This window comes from Vicugna pacos, chromosome 29 (assembly GCF_048564905.1).
Source record: "Vicugna pacos chromosome 29, VicPac4, whole genome shotgun sequence".
Classification (NCBI taxonomy): Eukaryota; Metazoa; Chordata; class Mammalia; order Artiodactyla; family Camelidae; genus Vicugna; species Vicugna pacos.
The window spans coordinates 23,416,453-23,436,603 of record NC_133015.1 but is presented as its reverse complement, the minus strand read 5'-3'; the positions used below and the strand labels follow the sequence as shown (position 1 = coordinate 23,436,603).

Here is a 20,151-nt window from a genome sequence, read left to right as displayed (position 1 = left end):
TTTTTCAAAACGAAGTTTTAGAAAATCATAACTGTTGTGAAAGGAAGGGAGGAGGAGGAAGAGGGCGAAGTGGGGAAAGAGGGGAGGGGGTTGGGGAAGGGGGAAGAGGGAAGGGGAAAGGAAGCTAGGTACCCGTCCAAGGTCAAGGGCTTCCCAGCCAGTATCAGGGAAAAGCCCACTTGCATTCAGGCGGATGGGGGAGTGTCTTCCTCCGCGAAAGACAGAGGAGGCGAGAGGAAACTCTTACCTAACTGACGTAGAGTAGGAACGTGCTCTCTTGATACCTCAATTTAATTTTCCCCTGAAAAACTTCACTACACACGGTTTAATTTATGGGACCCCTTTGGTGAATAAAATATGTCCAGTTCTTTAAAAAATAATAATAAATATGAAGTAAAAAAGTCAAAAATAGTTTAAAGGCTGTAAGCAACTTGAGGGTAGGGATTTCACTGACAAATATGTAGAAATGTACGTATTTAAGAAATATCAAATTCACGTGTCCTGATGTATTCGAATCAGAGAATTTTTTTTTTAATGACAGAGCACTTATATACAGTGGAGGGTAAAACTACTTCATACAGGAAACACTGGACAGATTCTTGTACGAAGATACTTATAGCAACAAATTACATATAAATAACAGTTCAGTACAGAACTGACTGAATTAGTTACAGAACTTGCAGAGCACCAGACAGTGACCACAAGGCGTGTAAGAAGGCTGAGCGACATGAAAGCACGAGTCAGCCACACAAACAAAAACCAGCACAAACACCAGGACTCAACTGTGTGACAAATTTTAGGGGACTATTATTTTCTTCTTTATATTTACTTTATTTGCCACAGTTTCTACAATGAACATTTTTATTAGTTAAAAAATTTCTTTGAAGATTCTTTAAAAAGCATAAATTAAAACTGATCTGACATCAATACAAAATCCAAATAAGCACACAAATGCCTTGTGTATACATGTCACTAAAGAACAGAGTGAAGAAAATCATCTTGAAAAGCATCACTTACCCTAATAAAATATAATGTTAGATTATTATAATAAAATATTAAAACTGGCTAAGAATATTTTATTTCCTCTGAGCCATAAGTGCATATTTTAAAATATCTCAGAAAAAGGGATAATACCTCAAAATTACATATTCTCCTACAAAGTAAGTTTAACACTTGAATTTATCCAAATTAAATCATGTCCCCTGAAATACGAATAAGCTTCAAATTCCTTACAACAGACAATGTCCTGAAACACAGGGGGCTGTTAGTGGGAGGGGATTACATCCCGAGTCCCGCAAAGGAGGCCACTGAGCGCCTGTGTCACAGGTTTAAAGCAGCGGCCAGCAGCAGCGCACGCGGCACAGTCTGGTCACGGAGTGCCACGGTGTCACCTGGCCTGGTGTGAGGCGACCACAAGAGGTGCGGGAGCGGTGCTGCCTGGCAAGGGCATTAGCATTAGCTGGTAGACACTAGAAATGCAATACACTGGTGGCACGAGGTTCCCGTTTGCAAGCCTGCCGCAGACCACTGCTCTGACCCTGAGTCCCCCAGCGGGGACACACCTGGCCCACAGCACGAATCACAGGAGCTCAGGCCTGGCCCTGGCACCCAAGGCTCCATGCTGGCTCTTTTTCCTGGTTTCCTGGTGTGTCTTGGGCACACAACAACCTCTCTGTTCCTCAGTGTCCTTATGGGAAAACTGTAAAATGGAGATAATACATGGACTCTATCTAGTGTAAGATTTAAAAGATCTGATGCATTTGACACCACATGGCGTAGTTAAGTGCTCAAACAGACTTGCAGGCACATGCTGGAATAAAATGACAACACATTAGCCTGGTAAGCACGTCACTGGAGATCTCTGCTAGCAATAGCCTTTCATTTCAGGGTGCACACCCTCAAGTGTCCATTTCAAAATCTGCCCTTCCTTCCACATCTTTCCGTGAAACCACTTTGACCCCCAAGACCACGGTATGGAAAGCACACCTTCGTTATTCCCATTAAGTCCTCTGTATTCCTCTATAGTCCCAAAGCAAAAGGGACCGACAAGGAAGTTACAAAGTGGGAAAGAAAAACACCAAGTCCTTGAAACAGGCCGCTCCAGGGCAGCGTCCACGATGGCCAAATGAAGAGCCACCACCAATCATTAAATGCACGTCACAATCTCTCCAGTGGTGAAGAATGAATATCCTGGAGAGAAACTTATTGCTGACTCAGTTATTCAGAAAGACACAATGATTTCTAAGTGAATCAAACAGAAAATGGGTAAATTTTGGTATATCAATTGTATATAATACTATTTCATTTTTAAAAATCTCTACACTGAGAAAGTCAACCTTATTTTGAACAAAACGGAAGTAAATGCTAAGTAATTAAAGCATTTTCCGAACAGTTTTCCATACTGCTTTAATTAGCCTCTCACTCATTCAGACGTCTTAAATGTAATTGTTTTCATGTTAGCTTATACTAACAGTCTACACTACTATGTGGTTCTTTGTTTAATGGAAACTAATGTGCTTAGGAAAAAAACCATTTTAAGAAAAAAGACATACGTATACACAGTGCATGCAGCAGATGACTGTAACCATCCCTTCTGTCGCACTTTTCAGTATTTTCTCAACCAGTCAAATGGAACGACGAGGCGGTTTCAGAGCCACGCGACGCACAGGAGCAGCAATCAACGCAGCTTCGCTTACCGTGCCACACTGCCGCGTGTCCGTCCCACAGGGTCGCCACCGTCTTCCTCGCACCATCCCACAGATTGTGGGAATAAGCTTCTCTTAACACATTCTTCCTCTTATAAATGTGTAAGAAAATAATGGTAAGGTAGAGAAGAAAGATGGTAAAGTAGGGAAGTATTAAAAGTATCAGGGGTGTGAAAACCCACAAGAGGTAGTTGGCAAAGTTCACATAGTCCTCCAGCTGCTCCACACCAAACCACTCTTCAAGCACGTGGATCAGACAGGTCATATAGGGCATGGAGTCCTGTCCTGCACCACAGGTCTGATTTTTGTCTATCATTTTTCTTTAGGTGAAAATGACAAATTCAGTCTCTTTCTTCATCATCATGGCAGGTCTTTAATTTTGCCACTAGAAGGGAAAAATAATCCAATGTTATTCTCTTCAAGGCTGAACGGTTAAATGTTGTAGTCCACATAAATACTATGTAGAGCATTTCTTAATCCCCCAAAATGAGGAGATTATTAACGGTTAACTGTGTTGCAGATTTAAATGTGAAAATTATATGGTTTCATTTGTCCTCCATGAAGTGTGTCAGTTTAGCTTCTGAAATAACTCACAAGCTATAATTATGAGAGGAAAATAAAGCTGATGAATGAAATTTCAGACTGGTCTTAATAATCTGACTTGTATCTTAAGTGGATCACTCTAAACATCTGTATCAAAATAAGTTACACTGAGATAACTGTTCTTCACAGGAAAGATCACTCTGCTTCAATAAAAGTTACCCAATTCTTCAGGAAATGATGACACACGTGTTTGAGTATTACCCTTTACAAGTAGGTTTGTAGAAAAGCAATCTGTTCTTTTGACATTATGCAATAATAAAATTTTATCAGTATCACTTTTATCTTATAGTCACTAAAATTTCTCTTGTATCTTAAATGATTGAAAGTGTAGCATACAATTATTTCATGTCACTCTGTAAACCAGTCATTTAACTTACCAGAAATGTATAAATGTCTTGTCCCAAGCTTCAACGTATGTATTCTGGAAAACATAGTGTACAAACGGAAGAAAATAAGATTTTAAAAAAAGACAACCATTAGTACCTTGAGAGAGAATTTCTATAAAATAGGAAAATACAAAAGTGTGACAAATGTGCTTACAGCCCTACGCTAGTGTATCCCAATTGAAAATTACACTCACGCTACGCAAGCTTTCAGTGAGGACACCTCTATACGCTGCTTAGTTCCACCTTATAAAGCCCCACCTGAGGCTTCTAAATTCAGAGCTATAATAACTCTGCTTCCTCAGAGGAAAAGGAGGAAGATGTGTAACTGACTGTGACTCTTTTCGGTGACTGCCCGATAGTAAGTGGTGGTCAGACATGACCTTCGATGACACAACTGTATTAGCCCTCACGATCACCTTCTCCCACGTTAAGACTTCCTTCTTGCATTCCTGTTTTCTCTGCTTCCCATCGCTCTCTTAGAGACAGTTCACCACTATTCCATACCACACAACCGTAAGGAAAACCACCTCAAGCCCTTCGTGGATGAGGCAGGAAATGAAAAAAACAAATGGAGGGGATGGAGGGAGGGAGAGACAGACACAGCAGCAATTAGATGCTGTCTTCAAGCCAGCATCGTCCAGCCCACCAGCGTATTAGCAGGGCACGCACTTTGACTTGTTCTTCCAAGGGTGGAAGATTCAGTCTGATCTCCTGGTAACCAACAGAATTCATCTGTGAGAAATCTGGGCCTGTTCTGGTAACAGAGGGTGAACACATAACACATTACACCCACAAGCTGTGCTTTATTTACATGACAGTCTAGTCAACCCACCTAAAGAGGCAAACCACTATAATTTACCAGGGTTTGATCGTTCAGAGCGCAACGCAGCAAAACTCACTACTTTTTAACATGAGAGCTTTCCTCACTAGGATGGCTATAACCCAGAAAAAAAGGGAAAACAACAAGTGTTGATGACGATGTGGAGAAATTAGAACCTTCACATTTGCTGGTGGGGATATAAAACGGTGCAGCCACTGCAGAGATCAGTGTGGCACTCCTCAAAAAGCTAAACACAGAGATACCGTTTGACCCATTAATCCTAGTTCTACATATACACCCAAGAGAACTGAAAACATGTATTCACACCAAAATTTGCACACAAACGTTGACAAGAGCATTATTCATAACAGCCAGAAAGTAGAAACAACCAAATGCCAATCAACTGACGAATGGATGGAAATACACTAACCCATAAAGCAGACTCACTCGGGCACAAAAAGGAAAGAAACACTACTTCATGCTACAGTATGCGTGAGCCTTGAAAACGTCATGCTCAATTTAAAAAGTCAGATACTAAAGATCACATTTTGTATGACTTCATTTATATGAAGTACCTGAAGTGGGCTAGTCCACACGGACGGAAAGGCTAGTGGTGGCCAGGGCTGAAGGGGGCAGTGGCTGCTAATGGAAACAGTGGTGTCTTCTGGGGATAATCAAAATGTTTCAGAATCAGATAGTAGGGATGGTTGGATAACCTTGTAAATAAACTAAAAACCAATGGGTTGTACACTTCTAAATGTTGTGATTAACTTTACCAGAATAGAAAAAGAGCTTCAAACATTGTTAATAAATCAAAATTTATGATAGCTTCTCAAATATGTTAAAAGGAGCTTCTCCTAGGCCTGACAACCAGTCGTTTCGGTGCTCTGACCCTTACTGCTTGATACAATTGTCCCAGGAGTCCAGTCTCATTTCCAATTTTCAAAAGGGTTGTAAAATCTTGTGGTTTTAAAATTTTTTTAGTGCCTCCTCCCACCCAAATCAGTAGCAGAACTACACCTCTCAGCCCCAGTCACACTCTGCTTTATGACACATACTTAACAAGCACAGTCGAGGGAAGGGGGGCCATGCACAGGAGGCCCCGTGACAGGGGTCACACGGAGGCCTTCCTGAGACCCAGCACCCCTGACAGCTCCCCGGGAGCTGCAGTCAAGAACTGCCTCCACAAACGGCCGGCCTGGATCCTGACGTGAAACCTCCAGAACAGAAAGCTCACAAGGTGCCATTCCACCTGCAAAGCCAACACTGCTGGATTTTCCCCCACTGGACCTAGTTCTGTACCACGGAGCCTCTTCCATGAGACAGCCGGTGTGAGCGGCGTCATGCCGGGTGGTCTGGGAAGGCCTCTCTAAAAGGTATAATTGAACGAAGACCCAAGCAAACCATGTTGGTATGTGGAAGAGAATTCCCGGCCAGAAGAGCAGTGAGTACAAAGGACGTGCACTTGGCATGGTCGGAGGTGCAGCCACCGGGCAGGCCGAGGAAGTGACATGGCGGCACCGGTAGGCCGGCTGTTACCCGGTGAGATGCAAAAGGCAGGGCGGGCTCCGAATGACCCTGTGCCGGGAATACACTGTGCAGGGAGCCAACAGGATGTGACCGCAGGAACTGAGACAAGTGAGGAACGTGGCTGGGACAGGTGTGGCAGGGTGAAATCTATAACAGATGATCAGCTTCTGGATAATTTTGAGATTAAAGCCAACAGGATTCGCTGGGGAACGGATGGAGCATGTGAGTGAGAGGAGTCTGGGATACCGCACGGTTTTTTTTGGCAAAGTGGGTTTGTATCCTAGGAAGCTCTGCCACTTACTGTGTGACCTAGATAAGTTACCTAACATCTCTTTGCCTCAGTTTCTCCACCTACAAAATAAGGATAATAACAGTCCCTACCCAGTAAGACTGTTTTGGAGACTGTAATTAAATAAAGCTTAGAAGCGTGCCCCCACCATACACACACTAAACAGGTACTGCCACCATCAGCATCATCACTGGCTTGCTTGTGAAGAGGGAGTGGCAGGCAGAACGGGCTTAGGGGTGGAATGGCTGTCACGGATTCAGTTTTGAACATGTTAAGATTCTACTGGATGTCCCAATAGGCAGCAGGACATAAGCAGAGTTTAGCAGGAAGACCAGGGCTAGAGAAACATACCTGGGAATGGGCCACATACAGACCAGTACTGAAAACCATGAATCTAAAGAAGATATAAAATAAAAGAGAATCTCCAAGGCTAAGCCTTGGGGCACTCAATACTTCATAAGTTGGGAAGACAAGGAGGAACCAGCATCCTCCTGCCAGGAGTGGCATCTTGGACAGCAAAGTAAGAAAGTGTTTCAAGAAGGAAGGAGTGCTCAGCTGTTTCCAGTGATGCTGGGAGGTCTAGTAAGATAAGGAATGACCACTGATCACCGGACTGTACAACACAAAGGCACTGGCAACCCCTGGTAAGACCTGTTCTGATACAGTGGGGATGAAAGTCAGATGAAGTAAGTCCAAGAAAGAACAGGAGAGGACGAATTGGAAATAGCACATATGGACGACTCGTCAGAGGAATGCTGTTGCAAAAAGGAACAGAGAACAGGTGGGTATCCAGAAGGGAATGTGGGTCAAGTCTGCTGTTTTACGATGAAAGAAAATACAGCAGTTTTTAATACCAAGGATGATGTGTCAATGGGAGAATGCGAAATGGATGATGCAAGAGAGAAGACAGCTGTCGGGGCCCAGGCCAGAGGGGGAAGAGTACAGTGTACAGGAACCAGGAAGGCCCAAAGAGGACTCGCATCGCTGGGTTCTTAGTTCACTGACTCAATGAATATTTATCACGTAGTTTCTGCTGGGCACTATTCTAAGCACAGGGGATACATCAGCAAACAAAACAGATGGCTATACGGCAAGACATACATAAAAACACCTAGAGTAATATGCCTAGGACACAGCAGGCACCTGATACATGCTTGCTAATTAAATACAGGTAGATCTGAACTCTGTTCATCCCAATCTTTGACAAAGATGTGGACCAAGACAGCGTCCAAAAACTTGTCACTAGAGAACTATCAGAGGAATTTAAGTAACAAGGTTTTGAGTTGATAGAAGACTTCCGATAATATGAGAAAATGGCTTTAGAACTCAATGAACGCAACCACTTGATTTTGCAACAAAGTTAAGCACAGAAAGCCAACGTGACTTGTCCAAAGGTACTAAATTAATTCAGGGAAGAGCCAAGAGCCAAAATGAACACCCAGCACTCCGGCTTCCTACTCTGGTTTCATCATACCTTCTGTAAGTCTCTCTCTGACAGAAAAGCGGGAAATATTGAGATTACAATTTCTATCTTTCCTCTACTTCTGCCTGGCCCTCTCCCTCTCTGGTTTACCACAGGCAATATTGACTCCTCACCACTTTACCTTCATTCAATAAAAACTATAATTGTTAAAAGATGTTTTGGGGTAAATATAGTATTTCAGTTACCAAAAGTCCAGGTTATTTCCTTTGGGGTAGATATAATATTTTAGTTACCAAAAGTCCAGGTTATTTCCTATCCAAAAGAAAAAAATAATCTATAAGAAAACAGTCCTATGCATCACATACAAAGTACTTCAATTTTCCCATCTGGAATTCATGTAACTTGTAAGGAAAAGTTGACGAGTTGAAATACTAGCATGTTGATATTGATGGCAAGGAACATCTACAATAATTAACTTTAAAAATAATTAAAGTCAGAATGTCTAAAAAATTAAGAAAACAGGACATTTTGGGGTTTTTTTCCCTACAAAACCTTAAAGAAAAAAATCTTTTTTTTAAACCATCATGAGTACTTTTACCACCATGGATGGTAGCAGATTCATTTTACTTTTAGTATATGAGCTGCACTGAAGATGTGCTGAAAATGCCAATTAAATGAAATACTCACTGAAATATAAATTAACTTTTCCCTTTTCTTTTCACATATTTAATAATGTTTTAACAGGGGTTAAGTACTCGTTTTAGTAAATAAGCATTCTACTTCAAACCATCAATAAAGCTGAAGTTTATCTAAGATTTCAGTTACGATATCTGCCAAACTCAGTATTTTAACTTTAAAACAATATCTTCTGGATTTCAAGCTTCAAACTCTAGGTTCCGGTATGGATTACCTTTCAAGATGCCCCGCCAACCCCCCAATCCTAGAATGTCTTTCAACTTCTAGCTAAAATCTTCCAGTCTGATAATTACTGTTCTACCCTTACTTTCTTGGCTATTCTCATCCACAAAAATGCTGCACACCCATGCTGGTGTTTCAGTAACTATGCAGCACTCTTATCTTTTCGAATCACTAAAATGGGTGTATCTGACATCAAAGGAAGGCGGCAGTAAGGATGCGGGAACAAACATTTCATTCGAAAATTAACCTTCAATTTCCACGCAACAGTAAACGCGACTACAATATTAGGGACCATTCTAAGTGTCTGATTTTACCTCAGCTCTTATATATTCTGAAGAAACATCAACCCAGTTTCAGCATCAACAGACAACCCAAGTCCGAAGGGCCCCAGCAGCCTGCGGGTCTGAACACGCTTCCTGGAGGAAGCTGCCTGGGCAGCCGCCTTCGGCAAATCCAGCGGCGCCGTTCCTGCTCCGACATGCTGGTTGGTTCTCAAGTTGTTTTTCGTATTAACCAGCAGCGTGAGGGCTGAGCCCTGTTCCACAGGCTGCAAACCCCGGGCCGAGTCGGTGCCAGGCGCCGTCGAGTGTCCTAACAGCACGCAGGGTCTGGCCACACGCGGCTCCCTCCAGTCCCTTCGGCCGCCCTAGGACGAGGGCTGCTAACGACCCCTGTTCACAGGCGACCACAACGGGGCTTGGGGAGGTCAGGTCTCCCGCCCAGGGACACGCAGGAGGTGAAGGGGCACCGGGCTGGACCCCAAGCCCGGCCCGTCTGGCGCCAAGCCCCCTCCCCACTGGCATCCTCAGCTTCCACACCCGCTGGGCTGGATGCGGATCCCGGTTAAGCCCAGAGGCCTGCACCGAGGGGGTCCGCGCACCGCCCACCACGGAAGCGGAGACCAAACCCGCCGAACCGCAGCGTCTGCGCGCGAGGGGACATGCGGGCCGAGGGGAGTGGGCTCGCTGGGATCCAGGCAAGGCCTCCGCTCCCGACCACTCCGCGCCCGCCGGAGCCGAACCCCGAGTCCGGCGAGAGGCCGAGCCCGCCCGCCCCGGCCGGGGACCCCGGGCGGTCCCGGGAGACCAGACGCGCGGCCTCGGTGTCCCGGCCCCGGAGTCCGCCCGGGCGCCGACGAGCGCGGGGAGGCGCGGCGGGGACGACGCACCTCGGGCGGGAGGGGCAGACGCGGCTCGGCTCACCCTCACCCTGCAGCAGCGGCGGGAGCTCTTCGGTGGCTCGCGGAGGGAAGCGGAGTAACTCCAGCGGCCGGGTCCCCGGAGCGACCCGGGAGCAAAAAGCCGAGCGGCCGCTGCAGCCCGGACGGCGCTGAGTGTGGCACGGCCCTCGCCCCGCCCCTTCCTGGGGCCTCCCGGAACTACTTCCGCCGGCGGGTCCCAGCTCGCTCCCGTCTCGAGCGGCCCCGGGCTCGTTCCTCAGCCTCAAGCCGGGCGCACCGGCGGCGGGGCCTCCCCTCCGTCTCCAGGACCCGGGCAGTGGCCGGGAGGCCGTCCCGCCCGTGTGCCGCGGTAAGATGTGCTGCGAGAAGTGGAGCAGCGTGGCCGAAATGTGCCTCTTCCTTGAAGACCGGGAGGAGGCCGCGACGATCCTGTGCCTCTGCTCCCGGGCGTTCGTGGAGTAAGTGGGGCGCTCCGCTCGGTTTCTCGGACGTGAGGGCTTGCAGACCCGCGGTGTGGTCGGCCCCGAAGCCGCGGCCGGGGTATCCGGGGGGCGGGTGGAGCGAGGCTTAGGAAAGAGGGAGAGGCGCCCTCGGACCGGAGGGGCGGTCGCTTGCTGCGGTTGTGGGAAGGGGTCAACCCACCCTGCGGGCGGTTAGGAGGAGATGTGGCAGCGATGTCTGTCCTTTTGCCCTTACGCCTCGAGGGGACAGTTACCACCCGGGGGAAGTGAAATGAGAGGTGAAAGCGCTCCGGGAGGTGACATCACGGAATGAAGGTCTGAAGAGCACCTTTTTTGGTTAACATCTCTTTTCAGACCTTGAGACTTCCTCAAGCGCACATGCACGTGAAAAGAACTCGCGTTTAACTACGATTACGTCAGTTTTTGAGCTGTCTTATTTTTGGAAAATATTTGTTTTGGCCAAAAATTGCCCTGCATGAGATAGCTAGTGGGTAGGAAAAAACTAATGAATTGGATGCTAGGAATTTTTTTTTTACATTAGGTGTGTGAGTTCCACCACTTAATTCTTATTTTTAATCTCTAAAACTAGTATATTTACGCTAATCCTCTCACTGGTTTATTGTTAGATTCAGCTTGTGGAAGTGAGTTTCATGTGATAGACTTTTAATATAGTTTAATGTAGTAGAAGTTCAGTTTGATGGAATCCTTACTATTCATCATGTGTTTTGGGGGAGTAGTTGGAAAATTAAGCCGAAAAGAAATTAAGTACTGGGTTACATTTAGTGTAAAACACGTCATCTCTGTATTGCGAGTGCCCTTTTTGCTCCTCTGTGTTAAGTACTGGTTGGCACAGCCCATCCCTATATCCTTTGAGTTTACTTTCTAGCAAAAGTGGTCAATATTGAGACAGCTGTTACCTAATTATTTGGTTAATCATCGTTGTAAGTACAAGATGGGAGAGAAGTACAAGGTGCTACTATACCAAAACCGCAACCTTTCACCACAGATCACAAAGTAGCGTTTGAAAAGAGGTCCAGAGGGTTAGAGGAAATAAACTGGGATGCATTTGAGTGACCGGAAGCAATCCCAGCAGAGCAGAACTTTGTGAAAGCCTCGAGGGAGCCAAAGAAAGCCTGGGAAAGAAAAACAGAAATAGGGTTGGTGAGATAGTCAGGGTCAAAACGCACCACTTTGTGGAAGGCACGTTCAGATTTGCATCTTTAAAAGTTGTGCTAGTAGCAGCAAGGGGGATGGTTTGGAGGAAGAGAGCCACTTAAAACCATTTTCCAGGCAGCAGATTATGGTGGCTTGGATTAAGATTGGTAGTAGTGGAAATGGAGAGGGTGAAATTATTGGAGAGAAACTGTTGAGGTTAGAGGATTGGCTTGAATGTGCGGGAATGAGAGAAAGATGAGGACTGGAAGGTAGAGACTAGTTTTCTGGCCTAACGATGCTTTTCACTGAGATAGGATCTCTGGAGAGTCTTGGATTTTTATTTTAGGCCAACACAGGGAGGATAATCAGTTTTGCACAGTTTGATTTTGGAAGAGCTATGAGATAATCCAAAGGTAGACGTTAAAAGGTGGTTGGTTATATTGGTTTGGAGCTCTCAAGAAGTCTGGGCTGATCTTAAGAACTTGAACCATTCTAGTGCAAGTAGTAATTAAAGCCACTCATTTAGCACCAGATCCATCCCTGAGGAATTGCAACGCTTTTTAAAGAGTGAAAGAGGAGAAGAGATGGATTAACTGAGAAAGAGGTAGAAGATGAGTTCAAGTGTACGGTCAGCAGATTTTTGGAGGCGGGAGTCCATGGGAAAGCTGCTAGAATATCCAGCAAAATGAGGACTGAAAATATCTACTAGAACTGGGGGGAAAAAATTAACTCTGTCTGCTTGATGTCTTGCTAAATGCCGGGATCTAAGTTTCACATTTCATACTTTTCTTTCCTATTTAAGAATCCCAGCAGCCCCTAGCGTATGACTTGTTATCCTTACTTTATGAGTAGGAAACTGAGTCTCAGTGACGACCTAAAATAAAATCTCACAGCCAGGCAGGTGGTTTATACCCCAGGTCTGCGTGGCTCCATAACCTTTCCGCTGTCCCACTAATTAATCTGGAATGTGATTCTGTTGACTCTTCCTGGTGAAGGTGTTTCAGTGGTCTAAAGTCAGTGGGACCATGGGAGAGCTGTCCAAATGCTTTAACACAGCGTGTCTTAGTTAAGGTACAAGAGCCTGTGTTTACCTCTGACCACACACCCAGTGTCTGTCTGGTTTCACATCCCAACTCTACCAAAAACGAGCTTTGTGGCCTTGGGTGAGTCACAACTTTTCCGTGCTCAGCACCTTCAGAAAGGACTTCCTTTCCCTTTTACTGCTCAGAGTGAATCCACAGTCCCTTGGCAGTGGGGAATTCCTACTTCTGCCTCAGAAATTCCAGGAGTCACTTATTCAGCCCGTGTTTTGGCCACCCACGTGTCAGGTACTGTGAGAAAAAGATGACTGGGTATCTTAGGCAATGTAGGGATGATCCCTGCGGTCAGAGGCGTGCCGATCAGCTGCCTGGTCAGGCCTCTGAGGGGGCGGCATCTTAGTGGGGCCCCCATGCTGCAGGTCTGGTGTCCAGCTTTATAGTTCAACTCAGCATCAAGGTTCACTTGGTCTTTTACTCTGTGCCAGGTCCAGATGTTCATCCAGAATCACCATGCTTTGTGGTTTGAGTTACGCTTAGCAAACTCAAAGATTGCTTTGTAGAGAACACTTAGCAGGTGTAATGGGAAATTCTTCGAATATCAGCCATTAAAAATACACCTTTCTTGGTGATGAATGCGCTTAGAGATTCTTTTTGCCTTAAGGAAACGAAGAATTTTCAAAAAATTTAAAAGCTTGAATTCTCTCCCTCTTTTCTTAACTTTCCGCGGCAGATTATTTGTAGCCTTGGGATATGCTCGCAACATCCTTGGACACCTGGTTCACCTCTCACCTGCGGGGCATGGCTTTGTGCTCCTTCCTCTGGTCCTACCCGACTTGTTAGGCTGGCCCATTCCCCAAAGGCATGCAGGCTGGCACTGTGGGCGGGACTCCAGAGCACCCAGCTGTGTGTGGATGTGGGGCCGAGAGAGAGCTTGCATTGGGACCAGCCAGAGCGCACGCTTAGTTCTCTGCCTGCAGTCTGCTAGTTAGCACTCTGCGTGGAGCACTCGCTCACTCCTTTATTTATATTAACATGGACTCTGGACTGCTAGTTTATTATTAATGGGTTATATTCTGTTACTGTCATCACTTACGAGGGTGTTCATACCATCTCAGATGTTTGGTGGGAGCCCCTGGAGGTGGGCCTGTGTCCTTTCGATGAGTCCCTAGCATTCTTCTAGCTCTCCTAACATTATGGGACAATAAAGTAATCTTACAGTCCACGCTGCGACAAGGAATTGCCGCTTCTCCAGGCGACCCTGGTTCCTTGCAGTGGAGAGCAGTGTTTAGAAGCCAAGACGTGGGTGCGCGTTGTGCTCACTGCCCCTGGATTTTCAGTGCTCTGCACCCTCTCCACAGACACACTTAGGCCATAAACGCATTCCGCATACAAACGTGAACATGTGTGTTGACTGTCCTTACCCTCAGTACGTTTACTTACTTGCTCACTGTAAGCAGCCCTGCAGCCATCCTGGGCCTCTTCTCCACCGGCACCTTAGTGCCCACATCTTTGTGTACTGATGGGCACACCATCGATGCCCTTTTGCAGCCCTCAGCACTCCCCACCCTGGGCCTCACATTAGGGGTCAGTGGACGAGCTGCCAGAGGACATTGCCCTTCATCCCCTCCCCACTGTCCAGCTGAGTCACCACCTACTCTAAGTTTGATAAAGTATCAAAAATAAACAAGGATATGAAATGAAACATGAAGTACACAAGAATTTTGTTTTGCTGAATTTATTGTCTCTCCATTAGAAAAGCAGTATGAGCTGTTACTTGCAGACGGCTTTGTTACAGCAATTATGACAGAGTTTATTGCAGCGTGCTTTACTGGCAGGAAGATAATAATAGCAAAATTTCTCCCCTTCCCCTTTAAGTGTTCTGTTAGGTTTATTTTGGTTGTGAAATTCCTCTCTTAGTAAAGAAAAAAATTAGAAGTAGGTATGTAAAGGTTAGCCCTTCACTGTTTTCAAAACTCATTGAGACTGAATGGTTTATTTTGATTTATGTTCCAGTTTGAATAAATAAGAACTTCATTTTATGTTAGTCCCCAAAACAACCTTAACTCAGACCGTATCTGCTAAGTTAGACTGTGGTAACTAACCATGTCTGCTAGGCGATGGGTAATTTGGCCTATTTGCAGATGGACTAGGGTCCACATGTGGGTTTATAAATGTGTAAGGTAAATCTTTCCATCTTTATGCTCACTTCTTACAGCAAATTTAGAGACTATTTCACTGTTTGTGTGTCATAAGGTGGATCAGATTCTTCCCCCAATGTCCAGAACTCCCACTTCATCAATAAATTAGTAGTTACCATTATAACATACTTGCCATGTGGTGTTTACCAAATGTTGTACATAGACCGTTAATCCTTGTAACCCCATGAGGTATGTATCATTACCTCTGTATTACAGGTAAGGAAGACGTATTAGCAGATAGCTGTTCTGGCTTTTAACCTTTTTATTAATTAATCCGTGCTGCCTTAAACTTGTTTTTTCTCTAAATTTTTAGTTCAGTGTTTTTCAATGTTGACTATTTAATTTGCTTCACAGAGATCGGAAATTGTACAATTTGGGATTAAAAGGCTACTATGTGAAGGACAGTGGCTACGATGCAGGTAATACAGTGTGAAGCCGTGTAGCCTTTTCTTGCGAAAATTAACCATGACTAATTTAAGTATAATTTGTTACCATAAACTATTATGATTGGCAACTAATCCTGTAATCATAGTCAGTTCTTATTTTTCATTGCCACACGGTTCCAGAATCGCTGTCAGAGCGCATCGTCCCTTTCCTGTAGCTGGCTCGCGCACGGACTTGAGGGGGCCTCTCTTGACTTGTGTAGCATTCCTTCCTGAGTTGTCACCGTCAGATATGAGAACCTGAAATTTGAAGCTTGGAAAAGTAGAGAACATAGTTTCCTCAGAACAATTTTAGTGTGTTAAAAGGTAAACTGAGGCACATTAAGTTTTGTTTTTTTTCCCCAAGAATTTGAGTCCACGTTGATTCAAATCAGGCAGCACCAAATTGAAGGTGGTTGGGAGCACTCCACCGACAGGAGCTGGGAGGGGGGGTTTTATAGAGAAGACGCAGAAGCAAGAAGCAAGGAGACTGTGTGACTGGCCGCAGGCTAGGCAGCTGCCTTGTTTGGGAAGGCTTCCTTGGTTCTCTCAGACTCAGTGCGTGGCCCTGGCTTAGGCTGTGGTTCGTCTGGGAGGCTGCCACGGCACCAGAGCCGCGTCCATGTAGTGGCCTCCTCATTCAAATACCTAAACAGTTTTATAGATTAGTGATCCAGGATGAATTCCAAGTGAGCATTCATAGTCTTTTGCCTAAAGTAAAGATGCCACAACCTGGATTAACTTTCCCAAGTGACAAATAGAATCTATTCTATGCCTTGAGACTTGCCCATTTACCTGAAAACCATCTTGGTCTCTGTCACGTTCCCTACCACGACCCCGTTTGTCCTCTCCATGCACGGTCTCGAAACACGGGGACAACTGTGGCACAGGTATAGGCTGCAATCAGCATGAGTATGTGTGTCACGTTACCCTGAAAATCCTTCACTCACATGGTGGAACAGATCATTGCCACTTCAGTTACACGCTGGGGGAAATGTTTGGTTTGGCTTCAGTGTCGTACAAATAAGGTTTATTTAGACACTCACTCCCATGCGCACCCTGGGGGGAACAGAAAGCTTCACTGACTCATTTCCCATATTTTACTCTCTGCTGAGCTTTCGCGGGTTCCTTCAGGGGCACAGTAAGTAGGAATCCCCTTCACTACTTAGGTGTCGTCTTTCCCTGTTTTAGAGTTTGTGCATATGAGGTCTCTTGTTTTCAGTCTCTGTTTTTGCGGTGGTCAGGTTCCCTGTCCTGTTGCCTGAGACCACCCAGCTGGAGTGCGGCTCAGCCCTGGGTGACTGCGCTAGTATATAAAGTGATTTTTATCTCAGACATTTTAAAATAGAGCATTTCAGTGGTATTTGTCCAATTAGTGGTCTGATCCACTTTTAGATAACCATACTCTGATAAAGTCAACTTGTTTTGTTATAATAAAACAGGCTTTCTGTAAGTCCTAGAATCAGGGAACCTGAAAGGATCCTCCAGTTCAGTGGATTTCAGGCTTTTAATAGCACAACCCTTTCATGAAATCAACTTTCCCACGGAGTCCCAGGCTGTAAATCATGGCTGTGATTGAACTACCCGTGAAGGCTTGGAGACTTACCGCCCACCTTATTAACAGCTTCTGAGCTGAGTCCACAAGCCCTCATTGTAAACCCGCGATCTAGTGCGGCAGTGCTGCCGGCGACGGGCGGGGAAGTGTAGGTGCCGGCCTGGGCCGCCCCGCTGTGTCCCCTCGGGCATCCTCAGCCCTGTGCCCCGGGGAGAGGGCTGGGTGGGCAGCCCGGGGGGCAGCAGCAGGCAGGGCCCGACCAGAGGCTGTCTCTTGATTCTTAGTGGGCTCCTTTTTCACTAGTCTGTATTTTCATCAATTCCTTCTTTTTTCCTTTTATTTTTCTTCCTCTTAAAAATCGTAACATTTACACACCTTTACTTTGGGCAAGTCATGTAACAACTCTGGGTCTTAGATGCTTTTCCTTTAAAATGAGGATGATAAAACCTGCGTCTAAATTTTCTCTAAAACTAAGCGAACATAACAAATGCTGTGTGTAGGAGACCAAGCCACAGAGGAGGACGAAAGTGGTCCCTGCCCCGGCACTACCAGGTCACGTGACGGCAGAGCCGTGGGCCCAGACGAAAGCGAACTGGATTCTGAGGCTGAGCTCATGAGAAGTATGGGGCTGCCCCTTCAGTTCGGTGGGGTGTCTGCACATAAGAATTTTGAGGTAAATATTAATTTACTCCTGTTTTTTCTGTTTCTTCGTAAAATATCAGATGGATTATTTTTTATCGCAAATCTAATGCATTCATGAATTGGAACACTTCACCTCTTCTTAAACGTGTATTTATATTAACCAGAACTACAAGGTGTAATCCGTCCCTCTTGGGAGTGTGCGATTGTTCCTCCTCTTGGAAACTTAGATGGTAACCCAGGGCGGGGGTCGAGGGTATTTGTATTATTCAGTGTCAAAACGGACTTGAATTCTACTCCTCTTACAGCTTTAAAGTGCAATTTATGTTCAAGCTATTTATACTTGTAGGTATCCATGAATACTAGAAACAAAGTTAAAATTAAAAAGAGAAAGAAAAAACATCAAAAGAAGTACTTGGAGGAAATCATGATAGAATCTTGGAGACAAGATTATGAAGAAGATGACATTTTGGCTCCACACACCCCGCCTTCAGTTGAGCAGTGTGAGAACACCAGAGCGTGTAAACTTCAAACCAAAGAAGACACTGAAACTGAAAATCTTCCTGTCGAAAATACTGTATCCCCAAAGCTAGAAATTACAGAGAAATGGGAAAGGTATTGGCATGAATATGGTGCAGGACTGTTATGGCAAAGCTGGCAAGAAAAACATCCCGACCAGACGCTGTGTCCTGAACCTTGGAACGTCCCTGATACAAAGGAAGAATGGGAACAACATTACAGTCAGCTCTATTGGTATTATTTGGAGCAGTTTCATTACTGGGAAGCACGGGGTTGGACTTTTGATGCCTCAGAGAGCTGTGATGCAGAAACTTACGGGTCTAAAATGGAAGGTGACAACAAGACAGATGAACGTTACATGAAAACAGACTCACTTGCTTCTCCATCGTCATCAACTGGCAGCGAAAGTTCTAGTTCAAGTGGTGGAGATCATAATGAAATACTTGATGGGATTAGCAATATAAGTCTGAATTCAGAGGAGGTGGAACAGAGCAGGTTGGATTGCTCTGTGAGTGGTGGTGGACGTCAGCGGCCAGGTGACGCTGACAGGGGAAGAGAATGCCCTGCTTCTGGCCAAAGTGAACCAGGCAATGGAGGAACCAAAGAAAGCGGCTTGTCTGAGAAGAGAAACACCGAGCAACCAGCTCAGGGTAAGACTGGCCAAGGTGTAGGCATTTATCTTACTGAGTAATGGTTAACAAAACGAGTATGCTTAGCGAAATAACTAACACTAGTCCTTTATGGTAGAGTTAAATAGTGCCAGCCACGTTTTACAGTGTAGCAATGGAATGATTTAATCCATCTTATTTTTATGTCACAAGTTGTTTATTACCCTTTTACATAAGTAAAAATAATATTTGCATAGGGGTCTCACAAGTATCATTCCTGCCTTTTGTACTTTGGTGGCCAGTGAGTTAAACCCTGGAAATCCGTTGAGAAATCTAATTTGGAGCCTGGAATGTCCAAGTTTCTCTGGAGCAACTGAGTTGATAGGAGGCACCTTAAAGAGTGTTTGAAAGTACACGTTTGCCATTAGGCAAATCTGAGTGTGAGTTGTGTCTGGAATTCACTCTGGACAAGTGAAGTCTTGCTCTGTAAAGAGACTTCACGGGGCGTGGTGTTACTTTATAACTGGATGGGTTGATTTCAGGATTCTCATAGAATTTCCAGGATAAGGAACTTGTTGACTCCTGCTTGAATGTTTAAAAATGAAATTGTTGGGCAGGCTGGTGCTGCTGTCGGGGCTAAAGGAAGCCAGTGCGAGGTGTGCTGGGAGAAGTTAGAGGAGGGTGGGTAAGAATGCTCTCGCTCGGGAGAAGGGCACGGCCAACTGAGGGCACCAGGAAAACAGGAGAGGACAGTTCTATAACTAGGATTTGTCCTGAAGCCCACTGACGTGTTGTCTTGGCATTCTTGATGCTAGGTGTGGAAAAGTCTGGCTTATAGCAACTTTCTTCTCAGCCTCATTCATACATAAAGCAAAAGGTTTCGACTTTCTCCTTAGTGAGCGGGTCTGCCTTGCTCCTCCCAGATCACTGGTCTCCCTTCATCCTGAAGTTTCATTCAGAGAGTTATAGAGAGCTTCTCTCTTCTCTGCCTCGTGCAGCGGAGCCAGCTTCAGTGCATGTTCTCAGTCCTTCTGTTTTGCTGTTTTGTTCGCCCTTTTTAAATGTGACTGTTTTATATTAGTCTTTTGATCCTTCCTGTGCTTATTTTGACCTTGAAACTTGAAGTATGTATACTGGTCAGTCCTTTATGTTCCTCGTTTTGATTACCCTCCCTCTTCTTCCTCCTTTTTCCTTTCATTAAACACAGCAAACCTCACAGTCTGTCCCCTCAGGTATGTGTGTGATGAGCCACTTCTGTAATTAGCTCCAGTGTGACTGCTGTCAGGGTCAACTTGAGAATTCTGGGTTTTGACTTGTTCTAGATCCTCCCTTGAGGTGGAAATGTAAGGTACAGATTGCATCTCTCTGTAAGATGTTTTCTGCTGTTTGTGGTCAGCTTCTCCTGAAATAGTCTGTCCTCACACAATCAAAGCTGCCCACTGTCTACTGCAGACACCTCTCCACTTCTAGCCCCACCACACACTTCATTCCAGCCGGAAGAAGTACAGAGCAGAGACAGGCACGTGCCTCAGTCGCAGCCACTGCAAGTTAAAAATACTCTTTTTAAATGGTAGTGCTTATCTTTCTGTTACTGCCATTATTATTTTAAGAGCTGTATTAGAGATAATTAAATGTATTTGCTTCTTAATAAAGGGAAATGATCTTTAATCAGATGTGACTATGCCATCTTTAAGAGTCAT

General features: G+C 45.2%; 2 protein-coding genes across 9 annotated transcripts in view; one reads left to right on the top strand and one right to left on the bottom strand.

The window, feature by feature from the left end:
* TMEM68 (transmembrane protein 68) overlaps nucleotides 1-10,008 on the bottom strand; it is a 32,052-nt gene extending 22,044 nt beyond the window's left edge. For 3 of the 6 annotated variants that reach the window (XM_072951960.1, XM_072951965.1, XM_072951964.1), the window contains exons 1-3: nucleotides 9,843-9,979; nucleotides 3,686-3,729; nucleotides 2,697-3,090 (exon numbers count right to left, since the gene is read on the bottom strand). In XM_072951960.1, coding sequence (XP_072808061.1) covers nucleotides 2,697-3,021 — 325 coding nt within the window. In that variant the 5' untranslated portion in view covers nucleotides 3,022-3,090; nucleotides 3,686-3,729; nucleotides 9,843-9,979. Of the gene's footprint in view, nucleotides 1-2,696; nucleotides 3,091-3,685; nucleotides 3,730-8,988; nucleotides 9,817-9,842 lie in introns of those variants that run through there. The other 3 variants (XM_072951962.1, XM_072951961.1, XM_072951963.1) reach the window with 3 other exon arrangements.
* A 168-nt stretch (nucleotides 10,009-10,176) lies between these two features.
* TGS1 (trimethylguanosine synthase 1) overlaps nucleotides 10,177-20,151 on the top strand; it is a 32,897-nt gene continuing 22,922 nt past the window's right edge. For 2 of the 3 annotated variants that reach the window (XM_072951957.1, XM_072951958.1), the window contains exons 1-4: nucleotides 10,177-10,312; nucleotides 15,063-15,127; nucleotides 17,186-17,358; nucleotides 17,674-18,493. In XM_072951957.1, coding sequence (XP_072808058.1) covers nucleotides 10,209-10,312; nucleotides 15,063-15,127; nucleotides 17,186-17,358; nucleotides 17,674-18,493 — 1,162 coding nt within the window. In that variant the 5' untranslated portion in view covers nucleotides 10,177-10,208. The remainder of the gene's footprint in view (nucleotides 10,313-15,062; nucleotides 15,128-17,185; nucleotides 17,359-17,673; nucleotides 18,494-20,151) is intronic. The other variant, XM_072951959.1, reaches the window with a different exon arrangement.